The following is a 27,864-nucleotide window of genomic DNA, read 5'->3' as shown; positions in this document are numbered from 1 at the left end:
ACATATATATAGTTTTTTAAAATGTTTTTTTAATATGTTTTACGTTAATTAAATTGTTTTGTATTAGTTAAAATCACTGCATACCCTCTTATCTCTCGCTCTTAATCTTTCATTTTCATTGTCTCACTCTATTTGTATCTCTCACGCTCTTTTTGGTGGCTATCAAATTATAAGAGCGTGCCACAAAACCAGTGTTTATATTACAGTTGAGTGTAGGACAATTACAAGTTGGCAGCTCTTTAAATTTAAAACAATTGTTTTCTCTGGTTTTTGTAGGTATCTAGAAAAATGATGGCAAAGCAAACCACATTGACTGTTGCCACGCTCGTGGGTGCTGCTGTTGGGTGCCTTGTTTTGTGGAAGGTTGCCAAGCGTCGCAAAGAATGGGTGGCCCTCATAGCAAAGCATAGAGGGGCAATTGAAGGGCAGAGCAGTGAAGAGCAGCCTGCGGCTGAAGACCCAGACTGGGATTGCTTCCAAGACGATGGTGCTGTTCCTGCTTTGGAGAAGATACTTGGTTCTCAGCCAGTCATCGTGTCTCGGGAGGAAGATTGGGAGAGAGTTTGGGTTCTCATGGAGAAGGAGTTAACTGAATTCCCTGTCCTTGGAATGGACTGTGAGTGGGTAAGTTGGACCTAATCTGCAGCCAGCTGATGTGGGTTCTTTGGCTTTTTTTGTTTCTAAGCCCTTTTCGTGGAATTATATCAGACCTGGTCGTGCTTACAAGTTGGAAGTTATTTTCTGTTTGAGCCCATAGTGTCTTCTGTTCCTGGTTTCGGTCCTCTCCTTGAAAGAGGTTTGGTTAAACTATGAGTATTTCTGCCGATCTATGTTTTTGTTGTAAGAAACAGAACCACTGGCCAGGCCTCAAAATTTGCACTCGCCACTAACTGTTGGCTAGTGATAATTGACTCTTGGTGAGTAGTTAAGGGACTGCTGTGTGTATGTTGAATTTTGAGGGGCGAGTGTCTTTCTGTGCCTGGCTAGTACCTTGCAACTTCAAATTTTGACCTCTGAACAGGTACTCCACAAAATGAAGTGAAGGATCCGAGGCGGGTGTGTTTCTTCATTGCCACAGCAAGTTAATTGTATAGCTTCTTTTCCCAGCAATGTTGGCATCTTCATTCTTGTCGTTGCTGGGTTCACTTCTAAAATTGCACTGCCTTCAAGAATTGAAATAAAGATTTTGAAGAATGGGAGCTTAAGCCAGCACTCCTTCTGGGGAACTTCTACGTGATAGAAGCTATAACTTTTGTTTGTTTTACATGTGCTTTAAATGCCTTCTAGATGTGTACTATTGGTTGAAGGGCTTACTTTTATTTATTTATTTTTTTATTTTTCCTGGCAGGGCTTCTGTGCAGTGTTGCCCAGTTTCTTAGCTGATAAGTCCTATTAGTTGATAAGGTATTGTGAGAGGTACAAGATGGGTTGGCTAGATCTGGCAGTGGGCTTATCTGAGCACATATTTCTTGTAGATTGATCTTCTAGTGTTGCCTAGATGTTCCAGCTTATGTTGCTTTCTTTCGTTTGTGTGTTCTCGTTCAGGTGGTTTGAGGCAGTGGTCTCTTCCTAGCTGCGCTGATTCCGCTTTCTTTACAGTTACTCATTATTGCATTGCAGTTTGGAAGTGGGTTGAAAGTCCCTGCATTATTGCCTTGCTGGTTACAGGAGAAGGTGGAGGTCTGCAGTGTGAGGAGTTCTGGACCTGGGATACTCAGGATTTGGAGGCTTGCTGTTCACCCTGGATTGTCTTTCCAACATTTATTGTGGTTGTTGCCAGGAAGGGGCCTTAGTTTAGTGTAGATTGAAGGTCTGGACCGGCCATTAATGCAATAGTCCTGGAACCTAGTTACCTGCTGGTGAAGCCATTGAGCAGCAGAACAGATAAACGGGAGAGGAAGCAGTGCTGCAGAGCAGGACGAGTATGGACCACAGGTTCTTGGGGACACTCGCCCAACTTTGTGGGTGTCGAAGAGAGCATGCAAGGCACTGGGCGACTTGGATACAGTCTAGATCTGTTGTGCTTGTACTTCTTGCTGTGCCTAGGAGGGCAGCTAGTCTGGTTGGATAGAGCATAGCTTGATTTGGTTTACCAGTTGTATCTATGTATGTGTGCTGAGCAAAGTAGACAAAGTGCAGTGAGAGTGTAGGCATGATGTAGTCGGTTTAAGAGCCTGATTGGCAGAGTAGTGGTCCAGGATATAGGTTCCATATAGTTAGCTATCTTCGAGCCAGCTTCAGACATTTTAGTGAGCAAAACTAGACTGGGAAACATTGAGGAACAAACTTAAACAATGACGGTCAAGGACGGTGTGCTTATGAGCAGACGTAGTGTGGAAAGCACCCTCCGTCAACATAAGAAAATTGAGACGGAACCTGACGTGTCAGCAAAAGGTCATACTTATTAAGCATATGTTAAGGAGCACTACTCAAAAGGGTGGAACGTTTAAGGGATACAGTTAACCGCATTACGTGAGGTAGCAGTCCAGTAGCACAGCTTCGTAAGGCAGAATCTGGAGCAAACTTAATGCTGTTCATTTCAAGAAGTAGCACTCATTGAGTGAAATTGAAAAAGGTAGCAATCGATGAGCAGATAGAATGGCAATCAAGGAGGAAAACCAGAAAAAACAGCCATTTTGGGGCAAAACGCAATAAGGCAGCAGTCCAGGTGCACCTACATGGCTCGAAAAATCCTGGCAGCTTTTGAGCTCATGCTTGTAGCCAAGAGGAGCCTAGTAAGCATGACATCAACTGCTACCAAGCCCTTCATATTACTCCCCAGGCCGACTGGTACAATTTGAACATGCTGATGTGATGTTAGCTCTGTGTGTTTGGGCATGTGTATCAGGGAACAATAGGGGACATCTAGTAGACATTTGAAGTAGAATGTACCATAGATTATGAATAAGAAAGAATAGCCTGCATCTCATGTACAAGTTACATTTGAGACAGGCAGTGTGTTAACTCTTCATTTCCCAGAGGTAGCTCATGCGTACTGGGTGATGTGTGATACATAGAAGCTGCTTTTAGCTCCTGCTCATCCATACTTTATTTCAGTCCTTGCAATAAAAGCATTTTGCCGTGCTTTTGGTGGGAGCTCCATTATCGACAATTGGGAGTTGTAAATGCAGCCTTGTTCTCCCACTTTGCAATCTCTATGAAGTTTTTCAAAGTGTGGCTTCCCTTTCATACAATGAGGTCAGAAGGGGTGTGCTTCTTTTTTGACTTGGCTGCTCTTTTGGCAGGTTTCTTTACCTAGGCGAAGGTGCTAATGTCTGCATCTCATGTGGACGTTTGTGGCACGTTGTGCACAAGCTCATCTTTTCACAGAGATGGCTCCAGCTTTCTGGTTGATGCCCGATTCCCTTGAGCTATTATTATTGCCTGTTAATCTAGTATTTGCTTTGAACCCTAGAGTTTACTGCAGGTACAGTTAGTAGTTGTACTTGGCGGTGCAACAGTGAAGGAGGGAACCTAGTAGGACAGCCATCAAGGACTAGTTCTTGATCAAACATTAACCTGGAAGCAGGGTCTATCAAGGTCATGTGAAAGGGAAATCCTAATAAGACAGACAAACGTAATACAGCAGCAATTCTTCATAGGCAACAATACTGCACAATAATGTATATGTAATAAGGCATTCATAGAGGAAGAAACTCAATATAGCAGCAGTCAAGGGGCATACTTGATGAGGCTAAACAACATAGTTCATGTAGTCCGCATTTGGTAGCAACATTTGTAAAGCAGTGACCAGGAGCAACATAAAAAAGGCAACAACAAAGGGGCAAATATCAGTAAGGTAGCAATCGACGAGCAATAGCAACATGCCAGTGCTCAATTAGCTGGTTCATTATGGTGATAAAACTCAATCAAGGAGCATAAGCACCCATGAAGGAGGCAGGCAAATTGGGCAGCAGTTGTGGAGCACAATGTCATTGGTAGGAAAACCCGATGAAGCAGTAATTAAGCAGCTAAACCTAGCTAGGTGGCAATCCTGGAGCAAGATTCATAATTACTGTTGTGATCGGGGCAATGTTTAATTTTCTTGCTGCAATTGGAATAGTGAGTTGAAGACTTTGTACAGTGTGATCATGGAATAATTAATGTTCCATTGCCATGTAAATCGTACGTTATGAAGGACCCTCTTTAGCCACTATGTAGTAATCCAGTCATCTACTCTTATTACAGGTGTCCACAGATGGAAAAGCAAGTCCTGTCTCCTTACTCCAGATGGCCTCCCACAGTGGGCTCTGTGTCTTGGTTAGATTGCCCAGGCTGGTCTCTGGTGCCACACACATCCCAAAAACCTTGTTGAACGTCTTGGCAAATGGCAGCATCTTGAAAGTTGGGGTCGGATGCCGTGATGATGGTTTCAAGCTGCTTCAAGACTATGGTCTTTCTGTGAACGGAACAGTGGACCTCCGATATCTGGCTATGAGGCACAGGTGCGTGTTTGAGTCTATCTATGGAAACTGAAGTATTGTGACTGTCCTTGGTCATGTTGAGCACTTTAGATGAATAGTAAAAGCAAATGAAGCACTGCTTAGAATGTTGATTTTTGGGGGCTTAGAAAGTTGGATGAATGGATTGTCTTAATCATGCTTCCAGCGGCTTATGAGAAAAAGCATGGTATTCCACTGCATTTCCTCCATGGCTACTTTACCTAGGGCTTCAAATAAGATTTTGAAGTGGCAGTATTTTTGTATGTTTTTTAAAGTTCAGGGTCAACCATTATTTTAGGGAGACAAAAAGTTTAATGGGTCTCTCTTTGTAGTTGTTTGTACTAAGTAGTGCATGCAAATTAAAAGATGGCTTTTACAAAAGGTTCAGATCAAGCAGTTGAAATATTAAAGATCCTTCCTGTGACACTGGTATGCTGGTATATATTCTGCCTGTTTTTGGGCTAGTAAAAGTGGCTGGTATGACACTTATTTGTAGGACTGACTATTTTAGGTTGGAATACGGGGGGAGGGAGGTTGCATAACTCAAAAATTCAGTTAATTTCGGTGTTATATGATGAAACATTCAACATTTCCCTTGTTATTTCAGGTGCACCAAGATAGGACTCCCTGCCTCGAGTCCAACATACACCATACATCAAAAGACTGTTGTTGCCACCATCTAATCTTAGTGCACTCTTAATTGGGAATATATCCTATAAATCTCACTTGTTATATATCAATGACCATAAGTACTGCATTCAAGATGTGTTCCATAACATCAATTCGCAAAAATACATATTTATTTCTTCTGATTCTCACCAGACACTTGATTTCATTAATCGAGTATCTGGTTCCACTTTAGTTAACCGTGTCCACATCATAGGTTTCTATACATCAGAACAGAAAATCTAAATCAACATATTTCTTTTCCTTTTTGATGTTGTTGCCGACTCGTTTCGGGTAATTCTTGCTATGGTCTATCTTGCTTTCAATTACATTGAAAGAATTCATCTCTTGCTCATACAATAATACTTCTAATGCATTGCTTAATTGTGTCATTCACCCACCTCCAAAACATCTTGGCCTCTCAATTTCTCCAATGATCTAAAACCAACAGTACAAACTTGTCATCTTGTCCAATCATGACCCTAAGTGTAGACAAACTTTCATTTACAGTCTGCCTTATTGCCCCCAATTTACCTGACAGTGTGTGTGCTTACAATCCCCATGGGCTTCTGCGCTGCTCGGTATCACTCTCCTACGTTCTTCTTTATCCTAAAAGTACATATGCCCCCATTACTGTCATCGCTTCTCATTGAATTCTCAGTCTCCCTTCTCTTTCCCTCTGCCCTTTACTCACTGTAACTATCTTCTCCCGCGTAACGCAAGGCATCCAACCGGAATACCGGTTGTGTGCCTCGCGTCCGCATATATGTTTATTTGGTGAGCATGGAGACCGATTCTCCGAGAATGAGGCTCGATTCCCACTAGCAGGGTGGGCATTTTAACCTAGTTCCTGTGACCGGCATTCGCATAGGTCTTTCCCTTTCTGTCGTACCTCTCTCCTATTCCATAACAAACTAACCATTCATGTGTTAGCACTATCATGCACTTATAAAAGTACATCATTTTCACCTTCCCAAATCTTATTCTTTATGAATCTCTTTATGAACTGTATATGGCATTGGTAATATTAGCATAAAACATATTTTGAAGTCTGGGAGATACATGCACTATGTTCTCAATCCTCTCTTGTTCCCAGCTCTTGTTCTCACAATATGACCCAATCCCATGTCCTCATATGGCTTCGGTTACAGTCTTAACTTCCCATTTTGGATTGTCCCACTCCTAAATACCCCAACCCATCACATCCTATCTGTCAAATCTTACTCCCCTGTCGCTTACTCTGATCCGTTCACAATCTGATTCATAACCTAAAGAAAACATGACAAATCCACTAAGTGTTCATACCCTGTGGGATCAATGAATCCAGGTCCTCTATCCACCTAATCCCCCTCTGTAGCAACATTTTCCTAATATCTCCTCTCTTCAGAATTGTCACTTTCTCTAAAATCACAAATTTCATCTGCGCAATAGTATGTTTTACATCCCAAAAATGACTCGCTGCTGGAGATTCTGACTCTTTATTCTTGCATTCGATTTGTGCTTCCTCTGACGTGTTTTGACTTTACGTGATGTCATTCCTACGTAAAAGAGGTCACGAGCACTTTATGCTGTAAACCACGTTGGCGGAGTCACAGGTGCTTGAATGTCTGGGGATTTCTTTTTACCCATGTAGGGGTGTGTAATGTTGTCTCCTTTTAGTATATTACTGCAGTGCTGACAATTATGGCACAGCTGTGTGCCTGTAACTTTAGCTCTGTTACGATGTTCTTCCAAATCCGCTCTTACCAACATATTCCTCAATGCTAAACTTTTTTTGTGGGCAAACACCAGAGTTTCTGGGAATAATTTTTCTAGTGGGTTGTCCAATTTAATAATCTCAGTTCTCTTTGATAATCCCCTCGATTTTACGGCTTTGTAATGAGTAGGTAGTCACGTATACCAGTAATGGCTTTTCTTTGGTTGCTTTGGATTTAAGTAAATCTTCTCCAGAAATCTGTTTGTTGCTTGATACAGATTCTATTCATCATATTTCATCTTAGTAAATTTTCTCTTCAATTCCTTCGCCTGAATATTATATTCTTTTGTTGAGGTGATATTTCTTCTGTACCTCATAAAATGTCTAATTGGAACGCTCTTGAGAGTACATTTCGGATGGAACTTGTATCCAGGAGTAAACCGTTTCTGTCTGTGTTCTTTGTAAATATCTTCAGTGTTCAACCTGTTCTCTGCATACATTTCCACATCCAGGAAATTAACCTTATCGAGACTGTGCCAACGTGTGAATTTTATCCAGGGTTGCATATTATTTATCATTGGGGGAAAAAGTCCTCCGCTCATTCTCCGGCTCTTTCCAGATCCCAAATATGTCATCTCTATATCTGGTATAGAGCACCAGATTCTTTTGCCATCTTTTTGATTTCAAGACGTATTCTGTCTCTAAATACAACATGTATGCATTTGCGTAGCTAGGGGCCTTTTCCACCCCATACTTGTACTAAATACTTGTACAAAGTACTGGTCCTTGAACCTAAAGAATTGTTGGTAAGTACTATCTTCAGTAGCGTCACCTTATCTGCCTTGCAAGCATCACTTCAGAGTAGTAACCACTCCATCGCTTCATCCCGCTGCGTGGCTGATATTGGTGTACAACTACGAGGCATCCATGGTGAATAGTATGTCTCGTCCTTGGACAAAATCCACTTCCTTTAAGTTTCAATAGGAAAGCGCTAGTGTCTCGAAGGTAAGTCGGGCTACTTTGTATCAGTGGCTGTATGGCTTTATCAAAATACTGTGCTAGAGGTTCCAGCACACTTCCCATTGCTGCAGTAATTGGTCTTCCCGGTGCGTTGGTCAAGCTTTAATGAATCTTAGGTAATATTTATAGCACTGACATAATTGGATTATCCACCGCCCATGAACACATTTTGTAGCTCTGCCTCTTCTACCACTTCTTTAATTAAAGCTTTCACATGTTCTGTATGGTCCTACTGGATTTCTCTTTACGTTTCTTTGTCATCCAGTTGTCTGTTTATAAGTCTTTTTTGTTCATAAGAACTAGCGCACACCCTATTTTAGGTTGGCCCATTTGATTGGGCCAGAAAAAACATTTTTATTCTTCTTGCAGAGGGAGTTGGAAAACCTCTGCTGGGAGCTATGGGGACACCATCTACAACACAAAAGGGGGAGACGTTATGGTGACAGTGCCATAATGGAAGAGTACATAAACTGGGTGCAAGTGTCTATTCTATAGGGACCTCGTATTTTGTTGTACTGTCCAATTCTCTCTTCTAGCAGGATGTTTGGGTTGTCGGACCATGGAAATGTCTTTCAGTTCTCTCACTGTGTCAGGGTATTTTATCTGCCTTACTGTGCTTCTTCTGCCTTTTGTTTCAGAAGATTTGTCCTCCTAGGGACACTAGCTGTACTTTCTACATGCTTCTACCACGCAAGATCTCAAAACGTTCTTCCACTGCTGTTGCCACAGGGAATGCTTTCAAAAGGTAGAACCACGCATTCCTTCCATCTCCCAAACTTTCCTTGCCTCAGCTTTTCAAACTGCTGTTTTTACTACCCACCAGCCAAAGGTTACCACCTTGGTTTGTTTATTTAATTTTGTATTTGTTGCAGCGCACTGAACCCTTGAGTATCTAGGCGCTAGTTACATTGTGAGACAAAAAATTCACAAAATACTGAGTAGAGAAAAAAATAAAAATACAGAGTAGCGATAATGTGGGACACTGGCACAAAACACAACCGGGTGGGAGGGGTGTCCTGCTGTCTTAAAGTTCAGGGAGGGGGGAGGCCGGTATCAGATTGTCGGTTAGCTCGGGGAGCTTTAAGGTGAAAAACCAAGTTTTTACGTTTTTTTATGAATGTCCAGTAGGAGGTTTCCTTTCTCAGGGTGATGGGGAAATTGTTCCATAGCTTGGTGGCCATGACGGGTTAGCTTTTTCCTCCTGCGGTCTTTCTGGTAAAAGTGGGCACTATTGAGGAGATGGCTGTTTGTGGATCTTAGAGGGCGGGCGGGGGATGTATTTCTTCACCCGGCTTGAAAGGTAGGGCGGGGCAGTTTTCGTGTTGCACTTGTGTGCGATGGAGAGGGTCCGTTCACGGATCGGGAGCCAGTGGGAAGCTTTGCTGGCTTTTGTGACGTGGTCGTGCTTGGTCAAACCTAGGGCTGCTTGGAGGGCATTGTTTTGGATGACTTGCACAAGTTACGTTCAGAGGTTCCTGCAAAGAGAGCGTCGCAATAATCCAGTTTGGCTTTGGTGATGGCTTTGGCTATGGGGAGTCAGTTGGTAGTGGTGAGGAAAGGCTTGCTGGCGTTCAGTATTTTTGTGGTGTAGGCAGCAGAGCAGGCAGTGATGTTGACCTGGCAAGAGGGGTCAAGGGTGGCATCTAGGTAGATGCCCAGGGTTTTGGCTGCAGAAGATGTATGGATCCGGTTGCTGTCAAGTCAAATGCTTTGTAAGCTGGGTCTGTGCTGCGGTCTGGTGGAGTGAGAGCCTACAATGAGGGTCTCAGTTTTGTCGTCATTGAGGCATAACTGGTGGGTTGCCATCCAGTTTTGGACAATGTCATAAACTGAGTTGATGGTTGCAGCGTCTAGGTGGTAGTGCCAGAGAGAGGGAGGAGTATTTCGGTGTTGTCTGCATAATTTGTGTAGGATATGCCAAGGGCATCCGGATGATCAAAAAGAGGTTTAGTGTAAATGTTGCACAGGGTTGGGGAGATGTAGGAGCTTTGTGGGACTCCATAGGTTACTGGTGTCGGTGGGGCAGCATGGTCGTCCATGAAGGCACGGGAGGATCTGTCTGCTAGAGCGGATTTGATCCAGTCTGTTGCTGCTGGGAAGAAGTTTGCTGTTGTGGTGAGGTGGCTGCAGAGGGTCTGGTGGTCGTCGAGGTCGAATGCTGCTGATGGGTCCAGCATGAGGACTAGGGGGAGTTTGCTTGAGCCTTTGTCATCTGTTTTTTTAGGTCAGTAAGGCGGTTTCGGTTCCGTGCTTTGGTCGGAAACCTGATTGGCAGATGCCCAGCATGTGGATGCCCAGCATGTGGTTGTCTTCAAGGTATTGTTGGACCTGGATATGTGCTGTGCGGTTGAGGATTTTAAGGATAAGGGTACGGTGGTGATGGTAGGGTCAAGGGAGTGTTTTTGGAATCTGTAGGATCTAGGCTTCTTTTAGGGCAGTTTGCACAGTTTTTGTTGCGAAGGAGGAGTTGATGATGGATGTGATGATGGGTATAAGCGTCTCAGCGCAGTCTTTGATTCTTTGATGAGAGGACCGGACAGGCATCTACTTTGCATCGGGAGGGCTTGAGGCCTTTGATTATGTTTGTGACTTCGAGTTCTGATACTGGGCGGAAGTCAAGTTGGGGGAAGGGTCGGCTGGTAGGAGGAGGAAGGGGCGCAGAGGTGGCTGGTGGTGTTTTGGCAAGGACGGCCAGTTGCTTCACGCAGATTTTTATTTATTTTTTTATTTTTCTAATTTTTTTGTGAGGGCTTTTTATATCTTGGTACGCCAGGTGTAATTTATGATGAGGTCTGAGGGAGGACTGGCGACTCAAGTTCGCATAAGATCGTGAAGAGTTTGCAGGTGTTGGATTTTACGTGGTTTATTCTGGCATTGTAGCTGTTGGCTTTGGCGGTGTGAATTGCTCTTTTGTAGTCCTTGGTTAGGGAGGTGTACAGTGCTTTGGAAACTATGGACGGGCATTTTCTCCATGCTGTTTCGGCGGCATATTTTTTGGTATCGGAGGCAAGGAGCTTGGGGGTGAACCAGGTGTTCTTTTTTGAAAGCTTGCTTGGCTTTTTTGAAAGCTTGCTTGGCTTTGTTCTTTTTAAGCTTTAAAAAAAAAAGAAAATGTTTTTGTTTTATTAGGTTTTTCACATTCCAACATTATGCATGGCCAGCTTACATTTTCAAACTGGTTAACTTTAACAAAACCCCAAAATTGTCTGCCCTCCCAACCCCCTCTCCCTGCGCTCCCCCCACTCCTAGGTGTAAGTGTCATTCTCTGTGTGACTTTAGTGAACCCTCTTAATACCATACATATTCCTCTTCGAAAATCGCACGTTTCCCTGGTGGCCACTTAAGGAAGTCTAATGACCTCATATGCATACCAACATTACATTGTCCTATCATCATCCTCCAAACCGCTCCCCAGAAATCCCCCAGTCGTTCCGAGGGTATCCCTATGCTGGAGGCCATGTATTAACTACAAATTTCTGCCCATTCCATTTTGAGAGGGCCAACTCTCCCATGTATAGCTGCAGTTACTCGTTACATCACATAAATGTTCTTAACATGTTGATCCATTCCCCCTTACTTGGGAGTAAGACCCTTTCCAATGTGTCGCCAAACCTGCCCTTCCTACCAGTAATAAGGAGTGAACCATATGTGGAAGTCTGATAAAGTCTTCATCAACTGCCTCTAATCTGAACAAGAACACCATTGGGGAATTATCCTCGGAGACCCTGTTCAAGTCTTAAATCCAGCCCAGCACCTCGTCCCAGAAAATGTGGACATTTCAACAACCCCACCACATGTGCCAGTAATCCGCCCTTGCCCTACATCCATGCCAACAAAGCGGGCTAACACCCTGATACATTTTGGAAAGCTTGACTGGGTCGTATTGCCACCTGTGCAAAAGTTTAATAGCATGGAGTTTGAATTGGCACGAGCTAGGTAACTTAAAAGCTCCCCTATGTAATTTATGCCATAGTGGAGGGTCAATTACTGTACCCAAATCTCTCTGCCAACAAGTCCTCACTCTATCTGTGGACACCAAGCCCATCTCTTCTAATGCCCCATATAGTGAAGAGATCTGTCCCCCTCATAACCTTTCTGGTGTCTAGGATTTTCTTAAGGGGAGTGGGGCCCCTCTGTATCCTTTCCCTCCAAACCTCTGCTGTAATTGCCCCATCCAGTTGCAAGTACAGGAAGACTGACAACTGACCGATCCCCAGTGCTTCTTCCAGATCTGTTATTGTGATAAATTTACCATCCTTCCAGAGTTGCCCTATTCTTTCCAGACCAACCTTGTACAATTTCTGAAACCTCTATGGGTTTGGAATGAGGTCTGTCACACCTGGCACCCAAATGAGGCTCAGTGGGGAGGGCCATGTTGTTAGCCCCTTCATCTCCTGGCCTGACGCCGGATGTTCCAAATTGTTCCTGGGACGGGGTGTTCCCTGATTGTCTGAGGGAGCCTACCCCTAGGTACCCATATCCATTATCCTACAGTAGCCGGCCTGAGATGGAAATTGTCCAGGTCTACCCTTTGTAAGTCTCTTTGGGCCCTCAAATGAGGGATCAGAATTCTAGGTTTTGTGGCCTTGTAAAATAAATATATATCTGGAAGGCCAAACCCCCCACCCCCCTTTATCTTTGGAGAGAGCAAGAACTTTGTGAGATATCCTCGCTTTTTCCCTTGCCATAAGAACTTAAAAGGTGTCTCTGCACATCGTTAAAATACTCTTTAGGGATCCGAATGGGTAACATCTGAAAAAAATAGATGATCTTCGGGGGGGAAAACCATCTTTAGAGCATTAAGTCGTCCAAGCCAAGAAATAGTAATTTTTTTTTTTAAAACGTTTTATTGAACATTTAACATTACAAACCAGACTACAACTGCTAATGTTCCATTCCTGCATCTTGTGGTGAGGTTTCCCCTTCCGTTATATACAAAGGGTCTTGAATTGACCCAAATAGTTCCGCTATAAGCAGTCGCCAGGCCATCAGAGTCTCGGCTTCCCCCCCCCCCCCCCAGTGCTGCTAGCTTCCTGCCATACCATGGTTTCAGCCTCTGCCAATTTCTGCAGATCTTCTACCACAACTCCAATCGTGGTTTGTGGCATACCTTCCACCCCATAGCAATTCTCCGCTTTGCAAGGCCATATGCCAGATCTTTCAATTTGCCTACATGCCTAAGTTTTCGTGGCCTAGGGAACCTCCTAACAGGCAGGCCCACACAGTGTCCACTAAGAGTCTGATGCCCTTTGCTTCCAGTTTGCGTGCAACCTCACCCCAAAAGCACTCAATAACTGGGCATGACCAGAACATATGTACCATGCCTGCATTCTCTTCATCGCACTTAGGGCATGCCTGCCGTCCCATATTCTTAAACTTGGCCATCTTTTGGGGTGTCAAGTACACCCTATGCGTAATATACAATTGCATCTGTTAGTCTTGCGTTTCTCGACACTTTCTTGTGATACCCCTGAACTCGTACCCACATCCTATCCTCCATCGGATTACCCACTTCCTCCTCCCATTCCAGTCTCAATTGCACCAGCTCCTTTACCACTCTGGACATCATCATCTCCTATATCCTAGATATTTTGTGTCCCCCTTCTGCTATATCATATATTGTATCTATAGTAACATCTGGTTCTTCCTCAAGCACCAATTCAGACCACGTTCTCTTAAGCTTCCGCACCAGTCTGTGGTGCGTGATATACTGACCGGTGTGCAACCCAGTTTCTGCCCCCAACACCTCAAAGTCTGTTATGGCCCCTTCTTGCCAGATATCTCCCAATGTCACCATCCCAGCCGGCTCCCAGTGATTTGTAATTGTCATCCTTAGTTGCTCATCTCCACCTGCCAGTGCAACTAACGGTGCCTGAGGGGAGCACGGGCATGGGTTCCCCATCAGTTGGCACGCTCTGCGCCACATCTTCCAACCTGCACCAACATCTTGGGGCGCCCATCCATTACAGCCTGGGGCAACCAAATTATCTCTCTCAGGTAAAATGGGGCACAGTCCTGTTGGAACAACCTGGTTTCGGTGGTCGCATCCTCCGAGAGCCATTTAGCCACATATTACAGCTGACTCGCAACATAATAGACTTCATAATTAGGCAATTTTATACCCCCGTTCTCGTAAGAATTCTGTAGCTTCCAGAGGGCCACTTGGTTTCGTGTACCTTGCCACAGGAAGTCCCGACACATACTATCCAATCTGCTAAAAAACTTCTTTGGTATCAAATACGGGATGTTCCCGAAGTAGTGCAGAAGCCTAGGCAGGACCACCATCTTCAACATTGCACTACGTCCCATCATTGCCAGGGGCAGATTTACCCAGAACCGCATGCAGTTTACAATTTTCGTGATAGCTACTTCTGTGTTGCGCTTGTGTTCTTCCTCCACTGCGTGGCAAATATCTATACCTAGATAACGAAATGTACTGGCAGCCCACGGTACCTGTAGCACCGGTAGATGTTCTAGGGGGATCCCTTTATACCCACCTAGCGGGAACATGCTAGACTTCTGGGGGTTCACCGCTATACCAGACATTCCCGCATATCTTCCCATCACCTCCAGAACATATTGAAGGTTCTCCTCCGGGTACCGCAAATACAGTAGTATATCGTCTGCGTACAATTATATCAGGTGTCGTTCGTCGCCCACAGGGATGCCTATCGTATCATATTGTTGCCTTTAAATAGATCGCTAGGGGTTCTAGAGCCAATATGTAGAGCATAGGGGACCATGTCTGGTTCCTCTGCGGAGTTCCCACCTGTCGGATATCACTGACCCTGTTTTAACCCTGGCCAGCGGTTCACTATATAACATTTTGGCCCACCGTAGGTATCCCGGACCCATCCCATAGCCAGCTAGGGCCGCCATCAGCCACAGCCATTTGACCGAGTCAAAGGCCTTTATTGCATCCAGCGACACCACCGCCAGTTCATCTTCGCTCTCGTTTCCATATTCAATGACTCTGTAGAGGAGCCTTCTAAGATTATGAGATATGTTTCTATTAGGGACATAGCCCGTCTGATCCGGGTGTATCAATTTACTTATAACTTTCCTCAGTCTATTTGCCAGGATAGCAGTCAGAATTGTACTATCTCGATTCAACATCGACAGGGGTCTATGAACTACAGCTATGCCCTGGCTTATTAGGCTTGGGGAGCGGTATTATGATCGCTTCTCTGAGTGATTCTGGCAGTCTGCCCCGCTCATGCGCCTCATTCAGCATGTCTAACAGCGGGGGGAGCACCTCATCTTTAAATGCTTTATAAAACTCGTTTGGGAGTCCATCAGCCCCCGGGGTCTTACTAGTCGGCAGCTGCCTTACCACCTCTCCCAGCTCCTCCAATGTAATCGGTGCGTCCATCTCCTCCCTCTCCTCTACAATAATCTGCGGCAATCCTATGTGCTCCAATGTTTCTTCTATCATCTCCCAATTATCCTCCCCATCATCTCCATACAGCAGCCCATAATATTTTGCAAACTCCCGATTCACTCCCTCCTGGGTGTCCACCACCTCCCCATCTTCCCTCTCTATCAATCTAATCGGGGGTCTAGGGGTTTTGCTCTTGTATAGCCATGCCAGAATCCTTCCTGGTTTGTCACCTCCCGCATGTTGCCTCTCTACATACTTCTTGTAGTTGGGTTACACAATCTTTCCCAGTGCCCTGCACACTTTTGCTGCAGTCTCAGTATTAGGTCACTGTCTTAGTTGTCATTGTTTCCTCCTCTCAGTGCCTCTTCCAATTCTCTTTCAGCTTCCTGTAATTCCGCTAGGATTCCTCCCTGCAGTCCTTTAAATTTCGCTATGGCCACTCCTCTCATCACAACTTTGAAGGCCTCCCACAAAGTGTCCGCTGAATCTACACTGCCTGCATTAATCCCAAAATAACTAACAATTTCTTCCCTCGTGTCCTCCCTAAAAAGGGTGTCTCTGAGCGCCTCTGCTCTGAGGCACCACATCGAAATTCTCACCCTCGGGGGGGCAACATTGCCAGCGAAGGATCAGGGGCGAGTGGTCCGAGAGGACCCTTGCTTTATATTGGATTTGCGTGATTTCGGTCAGTATCTCTGGAGTGGCAAAGACATAGTCCAGCCTCGTGTGTAGTTGCTGCGGGGCAGAGTAATGCGAATACTGTCTCCCCTGCGGATGGTGCACCCTCCATACATCCGCTAACCCAAAATCATTCAAAAGCGTCTGTAACGCCTTAGCCGATGGGGCAGGCCTATCCGGCTTCCCGTCTGACCTATCGACCTTAGGGTTTAATACACAATTAAAGTTCCCTCCCCAAATCACCGCACCCCCTGCACACATGCTCAGATTGCAACATAGCATTTTGAAATATGCCGCAGTATTTTGGTTCGGGGCATAAGTGTTTACCACACTTATTTCCCGGTTTTCCACCAATCCCTTCACCACAACCATCCTCCCATCTGTCTCCACCAGCGTCTGCAGCAGCTGAAACGGGACGTGTGGCGCTACCCAGATGATCACTCCCCTGGCATAAGCCGAATATGGAGAACCCACCATCATCCCCTTCCATTTCCTCTTGATCATTTGTCTCGCGTCAGATGAGTCTCTTGCAACAAAGCAATATCTATTTTCTGCCTTCGTAAGTATAGCATCACCTTATTCCTCTTCAGATACCTATTAAGCCCCCTAACGTTCCAAGTAATTATTCTAAGATACCCCATGGCATGACAGAGTCCCTCTCCTCCCCCCACCCATGCAGGCCAAATTCAACCGTTCAACTATTCTATGTAGGCTCGTATTCCAATTTAAACTCACCTGAACTATATACACAACAAACTCTCCCGCTTCCCTCCCTCCCACCTCTCTGCCCTTACCCAACAACGCCCTCCCCAACTGTTGCCCAGCTCCATCCCTGGATCTCAGGCACCCCCACATCTAGCCCTTTCTAGCAAATGCCTATACTCGAGGCTCAGTAGGGTGAAGTCGCCCTAATGGCCACTTAACTACTAATTCTAAGAGGTAGGTTGCTTCCATCTCTTTGCTCCTATTTCCCATTTTACTACGCTTAATGTTAGTGCTACCCAGCTCACACATGCATTTTGTTCACTATATTCCAGTCCAGCTGAGGTGCAAGGTCCAAAGGCTGCAGAATGTTAATCAAATCTCCTTTTCCGCCATGACAGGACCCCTCTCCCACTTATCCTCTCAGTGTCCATGACACAGACTCCTCACTTGTCATGCTCCTGACGATTTTGTTTCCGCCTCCTGCTCCGGACAGCCCAGCAAATCCAACCATGACGCCGCCTCCTCTGGGGTGTCAAAGAAAAGCGCTCTGCTCTTGTGCAAAACCTTTAGTTTCGCCGGGTACAAAAGCATATACTTGATACAAGCCGTGCGCAGCCTCCTCTTGACAGCCACGTAGCTATACCTCTGCACCAGCATCGTGTAATCAGGGTACGCCGTGATGTTGGTGGTTGCTCTCTCTATCGTTCAACCCTTATGAAAATACTCCAGGATCTTTTCCCTGTCTTAATAGTTCACAATCCTCGCAATTATCGGCCTCGGCGGGGCCCCAGGTCGTGGTTTCCTCATCAGGGCCCGATGCGCATGCTCAACAGTGAACCCTTGTGAGAGCTTGTCTGCCCCTATCTCCTGAAGGATCATGTTCTCCAAATAATCTGTGGGGTCTTGCCCCTCTTCTCCCTCCGGCAGGCCAACCACCCTTATGTTGTTCCTTCTCGCCTTTCCTTCCGCTTCTTCCACTCGATTCTCGAGGTTGGCAACCTGCTGTTTTAACACTTGGACCACTTTTGCATTGTTTGCGCTGACATCTGTGTTGATCTTCACCGCGCTTTCCAGGCCACTTGTTCTTTCTGCCAGCACCCTAACATCTTGTCGTAGCAGGGTGACTTCAATTCCCGCAGCATCAATTTTGTTGTCTAGGGCCGTCCGCAGGTCCGCCATTGCTGTACCCCATTTTGTGATCAATTCTGTTATGGCCGCTAGGACCTGATGGTTATCTCCTTCTGTGGTGCCTTCTGCGGGGGTCGCCACCACGCTTTGTGCCGGTGTTGTGGGAGTCACTGCGCCTTCGCAAAGATCTCCATTGTGGGTTGTTTATTCTTGGTTCTCGCTACTTTTACTGACATCGCGCAATCCTTCTTGTGTGTCCGGTTCTAGCTATTCAGTGTTGTTGTGGCACTCCCAGGTCTGCCAGGCGCTGGGGCGTCCACCTCAGCAGGCTGCGTCGTGCTGTGGCGCGTAGAATTGCGTTTTGAGTGGACTATGTCCTCCCACGTATATTCTCTGTCTACAATTGTCCATGCGCCGTCGACATGTTTCTGAGGGTCGTTCAGCTCGCCCTATCTGCCACTACCACAGTGTCTCAGGCGCCAAGAAGTCTAGTACTTTATGTCCACTCTAAAGGGAGCTTCCCCTGGGCATCTGCACTCGGCCTGGTCAGTTCCTGCTTCTTGTGCTATGGTCCTCTAGCAACCATTTGGGCCAATCTGGTTGCCAACCCCCATTTTCTGTTTTGCTGCCAGTGTCTCACACTTCGTTGAGCCGCTTCTACTGCCGTATTCTCTCACATCCTCATGGGTCCCCATCAGTCCAGCCATGCCGCCATCTTGCATTCGTTTCGCAAGCCCCCAATCTCTCAGCAAAGTGCCAGCTCCGTCAGGCGCCTGGGTCAGTCAGTCAGTCCAGAAGCGCTCACTTGTTAACACGTTTTTGTTTTTACCCTCTTTTCGTTGTTGGATTGCCTGGTCACATGCAATTTTTGCAGACTTTACATGTGCCATCGGTTTATCTTCATTACCCCCACTGTGCCGTGTCAGAGGGTACGATGGCGCTTTACTTCCCAGACCGCTTTCGACCCGCAGGGTCAATTCTGTGCAACTGTGATCTGCTGTATTTCGTGCCGGGTGCCAGTTACAGCTCTGTAGGGTCGGATGGTCTTCCGGGGACCCTATTACGGTGTTCACAGCATGCAACACCTGTCCCTGGCACTCTCGACCCGCTCCACGGGTTACGCCGGTTATTTATTACAGAGACGGCCCTTTGTTCTGTGGGGCCCGGCCGTCACTTTTTCCTTCAATGCCACACTAAATACATACAATCCTCCGTTCCCGATCCTGTGCGCCCTTGCCGATGGGCACGGCTATGTCGGTTCGTTGGGGCTCCTCTTACCCCGTGTAAGGATTTTAGCAGACAATCGCTTACGATGCGCCTCTTCAGTTCACCAAGGTCCTCGGCTATGTTGGCAGAGGGCTCCCGTTCTCCGCAGCCGCCCGAATTGAGCAGTATGTTGTTCCGTGTGTTGCTCTAGCGATCCACTGCTGTAGCCATCTACTGGAGACAGCTACTCCATTACAGGGATGCGCCCCTCGGAATCTCTTTGTTTTCGACCGCTGCCATTTTGATGTCCCTCTCGCGGCTGGCTCCGAAATACAAAGTATCCATCTGACTGTTCCACAGCTTCGAACGTGCAGCCAGCTTGCTCATACTCTGCCCGGTACCTTCACACGCCTTTCCATGTGTTTTGAAGCTGCCGTTGGTTAAAATGATATGTGTTTTCTGTCGGATCAGGTCGCTGGATCCCGGAGCTCACAGGGATCACAGCCTATTCCATGGCTGCCAAGCCACGCCCTCCCAAGCCAAGAAATAGTTAACGTATTCCACTTTTCTAGATCTGCATATCATTTTGACATTAAGGGGGGAAAATTGGCTTCATGCAGTTCGCTTAAGTACCTTGTAACATTAACCCCAAGATATCGAAGAGTACCAAGGCTAATCCTCATCCCAAGTGCGCAAGAACCTGCCTACATCCTGATCCCTTGTCATGTCACGGGGAAACAAAGTGGACTTAAATTTATTAATTTTAAATCCCAAAAACTCCCCGTATTGTTCAATAAGCCCCACTGCGGCTGGCATATAAGTCAATGTGTTCCTTGCATGTAAGTGTAGGTCATTGGCATATAACCCCAACCTATATTCGACTCCACCTACCTCTATCCCTCAACCGACGATCCGCCCGTATCTTGTGGGCTAGCGGTTCCACGGACAAGGCAAATAGAATCGGTGAAAGGGGACTGGCTTGTCTTGTTCCTCTACTCAAATCAAACCACCTGGAGAAACCACCATTCACAGCAACACAGGCTGTTGGAGAGGAATATACAGCCATAATCCCCTGTATAAATATGGTACCCATCCCATACTTAACCAGCACTGCCCTCAGGAAGTCCCAATCAACCCTATCGAAACCTTTTTCTGCGTCAACCGAGAGAAGGGTGCGGTCTCCTACTCCACCCGATGCTTCATTAATCATATGTAGGGATTTCCTCAGAGTGTCAGCTCCCTGGCGCCCCTTAATAAATCCAACTTGGTCCGGTTGGACCAAACGAGGCATGAACCCTTCTAACCTTGCAGCGAATATTCTGGTATATATTTTGGCATCTATGTTGAGAAGGGAAATCTGGCGGTATGAGCCACACATTCTCAGATCTCTACCTTCCTCGGGTATCGCAGAAATAAGGGTATGAGAAAATGATTCGGGGGGCCTCCCCACATTCAAGTATGTCATTAAATAAATTCTATCGGGAAAGAAAGCAACACAGAAGAAAATGATTTATAGAAACCAGAGGTAAAACCATGATCCCTTGAACCTTCCCCAGGTGGAGTTGCCATATTGCATTTAAGACTCTTCCCCTGTAATGGGGGCATCTTGGATATTGTATTCTTCTCTAGTCCATATAGGCAACTGAATCTCACTTAGATATGTGCCAATACTCTCCTTGGTTCTCTGGTTCCCACCCTTGTATAAGACTTCATAAAAGGAAGCATATTCCTCCGTTGATGTATTCCTCATTTCCCCCTGCCCTTTAACTTCCTTTACCCATCCCTCTGCCCACTGTCCCCTCAGTCGCACAGTCAGAAGCGCATCGGCCTGGTCTCCTTTCTCATAATACTTTTGTCTTCGAAAAAGATTACGAATAATCTTTCCCTCCTCCAATAGTCTCAATTCTTCCCTCTTCCCCCTCACGCCCACTATCAAGTCTTCTTTCCCTTCAATTGCCATCTACGCATGTCTTTCCAGAATCCCTATCTCACTTTGTAGTTTATTTTTCAAGAATTTTCTTTCCCTTTTTTTCCAGGCCCCCTCCCGAATTAATAACCCCCTCCAGGTTGCCTTACCAGCTTCCCAGACCACACTCCTAACCTCACCTGTGTTGTTCACAAGGAAGAATTCTCTGATCTGTCTTCATTTCCTCCTTAAATAACGGGTCCTTCCAGAGGGATTTGTTACAACTCCACATAATGTTTTTATTGGCATTTTCAAATATACAGTGAAATAGTTGCAATAAGTCAGTGACCAGTGACATAAAAAAGGCTTGCATCTTAATTAGTTGCGGATCAGGTCATAATAGCCAATAGAATTTGTTAAACTAAACAACTAACAAACGATCCATACACATTCAGACTCCTCTTCCAGTTCGGTGTGGAGTGACCCATTAGTCTGGGGGCTGTATTTAATAGATGTTGTAGGTGTGCGGGCGGTGCATAACCTGGTTATGTATTCTGGGGTTGCAAGACCAGGGCGTCTTTGTTATGTGCTGCTGAATTCCGAATGTTGTGGGCCTTCATGGAGGCTTGTAGTCTGACGGGTGGAACATAGCATCAACCAAAGATTTCCAGGCTTCAAAGGTGATTTGCAAGATCGTCATCTTGTGTGGGTGCAGATTCTCCCAAAAAGTCCTTTTCTCCGCTTTGCACCATGTCTCAAGGTCGTGGAGCCAGTGTGTGTAGTGTGGGCCCTTCGGTGATTACCAGGACATTGCGATCCTTCGTTTCATGAGTATGCAGGTTAGGTCCATGAATTTAGTAACCTGCTTATGTATTCTTTGTCTAGAGTATGTACCTAAAAAAATACTCCTGTGGGCTCCAGTAGTATCTGACGATCCCTGCCTTCTTGCATGTTTGTTCAATTTGAGACCAGAAGGCTTGCACCTTGGCCCACGCTCCCCCCCCCAAAACATGTGCATGAGGTCTGCTTCATCTTGGTGGCATCTAGGACATTGGGGCTGTGCCTCCTTATTGAAGTTAGCTATTCTGTTGGGGGTCATGTATGTTCGGTGAAGCATATTGATTTGGAGTAGCTTGAACCTGGCATTTCGGGACACTTGTTCGGGGAAGTTGAGCACTCGCTCCCATTCTTGGTCTGTGATAACCAAACCCATGTCTGTTTCTTATCTTACTTTCAGTTTTGGATCCCTAATACTGACTACTTCCAGTAGGAGACTATGTTGTCTGGTCACGGTAGGAGACTATGTAGTCTGGTCATGGGTCTCCAGCCATCTTCTAGCACGTACATCAAGGCTAGTAGCTGTGTCTCTTCTGGTTCAGCTGGCCATCCTCCCCATTTACATCGCTCGACTCCCTTATCTTTCATATATTGGATAAATTGTCCTGTGGGTAGGCCCGATTGTTGTGTTAAGTTGGCTATATACCTAAATTGGCTGTTGTCATACACGTCTCCCCTTGTATAGACCCCACCCCCCCATTCCTCCCAATGCCTAGCGGCTCCCAGTTTTGTCCTAGCTTTTACACACATCGGTACATTAGGTGAATATGGGTTACATATTTTGAGTAGTTTCGTTGTCCTACACCAGATCTGCTTACCTAGTCTCCCCAACAATAGGGATGTGTTCGCACAGCTCTCCGGGAGCAATAGGGTTTCATCAAGCGTTGCTGGGGCCACCAGATTTTGCAATAGTCTGGCTTCTGATGTGGGAGGGTCTGCCAGTAAATTTGTAACACGGCTTAGTTGGGCAGACAGGTAGTATAGGCAACTGTATCCCTCTATCCTTGTAAGGTAGTTGCAGTACATTGAGAGCTAGTTTGTGGCGACCTGTGCCCCATATGAAGTCTCTTATCACTGAGTCCAGTTGACGAAAGAAAGCTGCCTCTATATAGTGGTGAACATTTGTGAAGTTGTAGAGGAATCTCGGGAGTACAATCATTTTAACAATGGCAATTCTGGGTGTCCAGTCAATTCGTCGAAAAAAAACTGGTCGACTGCAATTTGGTCGACGCAATTTGGTCGAAAACCAAATGGTCGAATTTTTTTATTTATTTATATATTTATTTTTCGGGTTTTCGTTTAGTTAAAAAAGGGGTTTTTAGAGAAAAAAAGGGGGTTGGGGGGGGACCCCCCCAAAAAAATAAAAAAAAGGGTTAAAATAAAAAAAAAAAAAAATTTCGACCATTTGGTTTTCGACCAAATTGGTTCGACCATTTGTCTGGTCGACCAATTTTTTTCGACCAAATGTCTGGCAACCCAATTCTGCCCATAGATGACTGTGACAGTCTGGACCAGAAGTGAATGAATTTCTCAAGGCCCCCCCATCACTCGGAGTGTGTTGCAGTTGTGTGTATCTATAGGTGTGTGTGCAATCTGGATGCCTAGGTACCTGAACGATTGTTTCCCGGGGGCGTCCTAAATCAGGCAAAGTGTTCTCGTCCACCTGCAGGAGACTAGCTAGGGGGAAAAGGCAGGATTTCTGTCTATTGAACGAAATCCCTGATGGTTCTGCAAACCTGTCCAGTACCTCAATAATTCTGGGGATATTATGCTGGGGCTCACAAAGGTAGAGTAGGGCATCGTCCACGTAGAGCAATGTTAAGTGCTGGGAGTCGCCAATCTGGATGCTCGCTGCCAGGTATTCCTGTCACAGAAACACTGCAATGGCTTCCATGGCCAGTACATACAACACAGGTGAGAGCGGGCAGCCGTGTGCCCCTCTGTATGTTACATACCCCAGATATTTGTTTACCTGATTTCAATCGTGCCATTGGGAAAGTGTAAAGGAGTTTAACCCAGTGGATGAATTCTCAGCCTAGCCCAAAGTTCTGTAATGGATGTAAACAGCCACTCCCCGTAGACCGAGTCGAAGGCCTTGGTGGCGTCTAAAGATGCCACCACATATTGTTCCTTGCAGGCGTGTGTTTGGTCTATGATATGCCGAGTCTTCGGAGGTTCAGGGCTGTGCAGCGTCCGGGTATGAACCCTATCTGATCTGGGTGCACTGATGTTGTGATAAGTCTACGAAGGCGTTTTGCTAGTACTGTTGTGAGTATCTTTATGTCGCAGTTTAGCATGGCTAGAGGTCTGAGTCGCTGTTACGCTCACCTGACTCCCACGGAGGCGCAGGCCTGGTTTGGAGTGCTGTTGCCTCTTCTATGGTGAAGCGCAGGACTCGGAAGATGGACAGGACCGGCCCCTCAAATCTGGCTTGTCTGGCTCGCAGAAATATCCTTCTGTGTGTGAAAAGGGAGTATTAACAATCTGCGGGATAATGTGTAAGCCTCCCACTCCCTTCTCACCCTCCACGAAACCCTTCTGCGATTCCCCGTGAAGTCTCACCTTAGGGTCTGAAAGGACGAGCTCTCCATCCTGCTTCTGATGCAGGGGCGCGTTGTAATCCAGTTACTTCACTGGATCATGGATTGTAGAGAGTTGAAGTTTGCTTGACCTTCCCGGTAAAGTACTGTGAGAATTATGTTTATAAGTATGAGCCCGAAATAATAATTGTCTGTTGTCTCTATTTCAGGTGCAGAACAAAGATTCCGAGATGAGCAGTGGAACCGACGAAGGAAACTCGGGTGAGTTGTTTGATGAGAGGTTCCTTTAGTGTCCTTGTATTAATGCACTAATGCTTGTGTCTTTTTTCCCCCATAGGGGCTGGGGTTCGGAAATGCCGGAAATATGGCACCGTCCCGAAGTGAGAGGTGCAGTTCCAGTAGATATCAGGTAAGTCTTTAATGAGCGTTCAGGTAATGTCTTAGCATTCGCTCACTAACGCTGATGTCTCTTTTTTCCCCTTAGGGGCCGGGGTCCGGAAATGCCAGGATGCGGCACCGACCCGAAATTAAGTGGGAGTGACCCAACAGGTAAGTCTTATGATGGCAAATTAAGGTTTTCTTATTCTCTTCCCTAGCTCACCTTTGTTCTTGTCTTTTCCTCCCTAGGCGCTGAAATGTGGCTGCGGATCCAGATGGTCGCTGATGAACATGGAGGCGCCTAGTAAAGGTGAGTGGAATGTGGCGCTGCAGCGATCGATGCAATGTGCTTTTAAAATGAATGTCTTCCTTTTCAGGATCGTCGACGAAATGTCTCCGGAATGCGGATTTAGCAGGTAAGGACTCTTCTTTCTCCTATTCTCTTCTCTTCTCCCTTTGCAGGTGTTCCAGGATGCTGGCGGGCGTGGCAGAAGTCAGGATGCAGGAGCAGACACGGTGAGCGTCCAGCTGCTAGATGCAGAACAACGCGAAGCGTGAGTTGCTGCTTGGGCGTGGCTTAAATAGCCTTCAAAGTAGTTCCAGGTATGTATCCTTCCTCTCAGGTATGTATTCTTCCTCCGGCCACACCCGTCTGGTTAAGTAGTCCCCAAAGATAAAGTAGTCCCATTCAGGCCTCTAAATGGCCCGGATGTTGCAGCATGGTCTGCATCAGGTAAGTTTACACCAAGCACCTTTAAACACAAAGTCATCTTTTATGAGCCTGGCGCCTATGGCGCCAGGACTGTTGTCCAATATGAGCCTGGCACCAAAGGCGCCAGGACTGAGTCCAAAGGGCCCCTACTTGGGGCTGCTGAGACTTCCCTCGGGGGGCATGATGTCTGCCTCTGGGGTAGCTGGGCCTGGTCTGGCTCCTTGGAGGTAGGCATCATGACAGTCGCATCCTGGGTTTGGGGATGGGTATCACTAGAGTTTTCCCTCATGCCTGCTGGTAGTGAGCCAGTGTTGTAGGCCTCTGCAAATACTTTCTGGAGCACTGGGGTCAGAGTGGTGTTGCACGCCTTGTAAAATTCTGATGTGAGTCCATCTGTGCCTGGGGGTTTTACAGGTGGGTAAGGAGGCTATTGCTTTGCTTAGCTCTTCAACAGTAATCGGCAGATCCAAGGAATCTTGTTGGCTGTCAGAGAATCTGGCAGAACACCGCATCCAGATCTTTTTGGGGGACTGGGTTATCGCATTTGTACAATTGTCCATAAAAAGAAGTAAAGGTTTTGTTAATCATCAGTTGGGATCTTCATGGGGCCCTGCACTCTTAGAGCATCATGGTTTGGGGTTTGGGGTGTTCCCATTTGCAGAGCTCTGCGTGAGCTCAGGCTATTTGAGCAGTGTATTCGAATTTGGCCAGTCTGTCCCAGGCATTGCGGCACATGGAGCGTGCCTCTATCAATTTTCTTTCCTGTGATTTCTGGCCTGGGTGTAGCATTTTTTATTTCCTCCTTGGTGGACTCTAGGAGCTCTCACACTGTCAGGCAGAGGCCCCTTGCACTGGCTATGACCTCACCTCTGGTCACCACTTTCAGGGTTTTCCAAATGGTGCCCCAACTGCTTGCACTTCTGACATTATGTTCAAGGAAATTAAATAGAGAGTCTGATAGTGCCTTCCTAAAGGCTATGTCACTTAGGTGCCCAGTAGGGAGGTGCCACGTCAGGATAGGTGGTATAGGATCTGCCATGCACCACTCAACTATTAACGGGGAGTGGTCTGACATTGTGCGACCTAGATATTCTGCGATGGTGAGTTCTGCAAGGTCTACTGATCCCGTAAAGAAGTAATCAATTCATGTGTGCAGTTTGTGGGGGGGATGAGTAATAGGAGTAACCTCTACTGTCCGTGTGTATTTCTCTCCATACATCTATCAGGTCAAGGTCTGTTGGCATCTTGTCAAGTCTATAGAAGCCGGGGAGGGACCAGCATTTGGTGGAGTCGATTTGTCTATCGTAAGGTTTCTAATACAGTTAAAATCCCCACCCCATAAGATGAAGCTGCTTCTGGCTGCTTCAAGCTTGCTTGGAGTGTGCATGGCTGCTGGTATTTTGTGGTTTGGGAAGTATGAGTTGATTATACAAATGTCCCTGTGTTCAAGGAATCCCTTGATGATTGGATATCTCCCCTCTTTATCCCTGACTACTTCCAATAGTTGGCAGGGCAGTGAGCTGTCAAACCAGGTGAGCACTCCTCTGGCAAATTTAGAATCGGTGGCCCTGTATCCCGTTCCACCCCAGCAGGCCAGCAGCAACTCATGTCCCTCGGGAGTAGGTGTGTCTCCTGTAGTAGTACTATTGATATCTTTTTGCGTTGTATATACGGTTTCATCTAGTTTCTCTCAGGTAGGAGCCCAAGCCCTGTACGTTCCGGAAATTATTTTTAAGGTGGTCATCATTGCTCTAAGTGTCGGCTGGCCCTCTCGTGGCCCAAGTGTCTCGTCTCGGGGGTACAGTTCAGATGCTAGATGTCTGTTAGCCTGTTGTCAGTCTTGTAGGAGGTTCGCTCGGGTTTCAGTGCTAGCCTGGATATTGCAAACCCCCCCAAATTGGGATCCCCAATGCTGACTCGTCTGCCATGTGGGTCCCCATGAGAGTAGTGTTGTATGGTTGTTGTAGGAATGGAACAACGGAGAACTGAACAATAACTGAACTGGAACTTGATGCCCCCAACACCGGGTTGTTCAGGTGAACCTGTATCTTCAAGACCTGGTCCGGCCATTGTGTACTAGGTATAGGGTTCAGCAATGGGCTGGAGCCCTTTAACAACTTTGGGCGGGTGGTGAAGACCGACAGTGGTTGGCTGGGTTCCGCTCACACCAATGGTGTGAGGTCTTTAGTAGCAGTAATTGTTTGTGCTTCTCACTTGACTAGTGGCACGGACTGGCGGGTAGTACTGGTATATCTTGTTCAAGATGGGTGGGATATTGGTAATGGCAGTTTCCCAACTTGTGGTTTGTGTGGGCACCTTGGCACACCCAATTAGGCCTGCCTTTATTATGGGGTCATCTTGTGTGTCATGGGTCTGCATCGTTTTTATTGGACAGGTCATTGTGGTCCATTCACATGGCTCCGGCCTCTGGGCTTTCTAGGAATTGCACTGTGATGTTATAGAGGATTTTGAGTCTTGCAGGATATAGGAGAATATACTTGAGTCCCAATTGTCTTAATCTCGCTTTTATATGTATAAATGAGTTCCTGGCCCTTCGGACTGTTGGCGT

The 27,864-nt window shown here is 46.3% G+C and overlaps 1 protein-coding gene across 2 annotated transcripts in view; it reads left to right on the top strand.

Annotated features, from left to right (window-relative positions):
• Positions 1 to 27,864, top strand: part of EXD2 (exonuclease 3'-5' domain containing 2) — a 286,183-nt gene that overhangs the window by 22,364 nt on the left and 235,955 nt on the right. The window contains exons 2-3 of one of the 2 annotated variants that reach the window (XM_069638588.1): positions 277 to 624; positions 4,189 to 4,445. In XM_069638588.1, coding sequence (XP_069494689.1) covers positions 289 to 624; positions 4,189 to 4,445 — 593 coding nt within the window. In that variant the 5' untranslated portion in view covers positions 277 to 288. The remainder of the gene's footprint in view (positions 1 to 276; positions 625 to 4,188; positions 4,446 to 27,864) is intronic. The other variant, XM_069638589.1, reaches the window with a different exon arrangement.

Source organism: Ambystoma mexicanum, chromosome 14 (assembly GCF_040938575.1).
Source record: "Ambystoma mexicanum isolate Mex_15411 chromosome 14, UKY_AmexF1_1, whole genome shotgun sequence".
In the NCBI taxonomy this organism is placed as follows: domain Eukaryota; kingdom Metazoa; phylum Chordata; class Amphibia; order Caudata; family Ambystomatidae; genus Ambystoma; species Ambystoma mexicanum.
The sequence above is the reverse complement of the archived record's forward strand: the minus strand, read 5'-3'. Positions and strand labels throughout refer to the sequence as shown.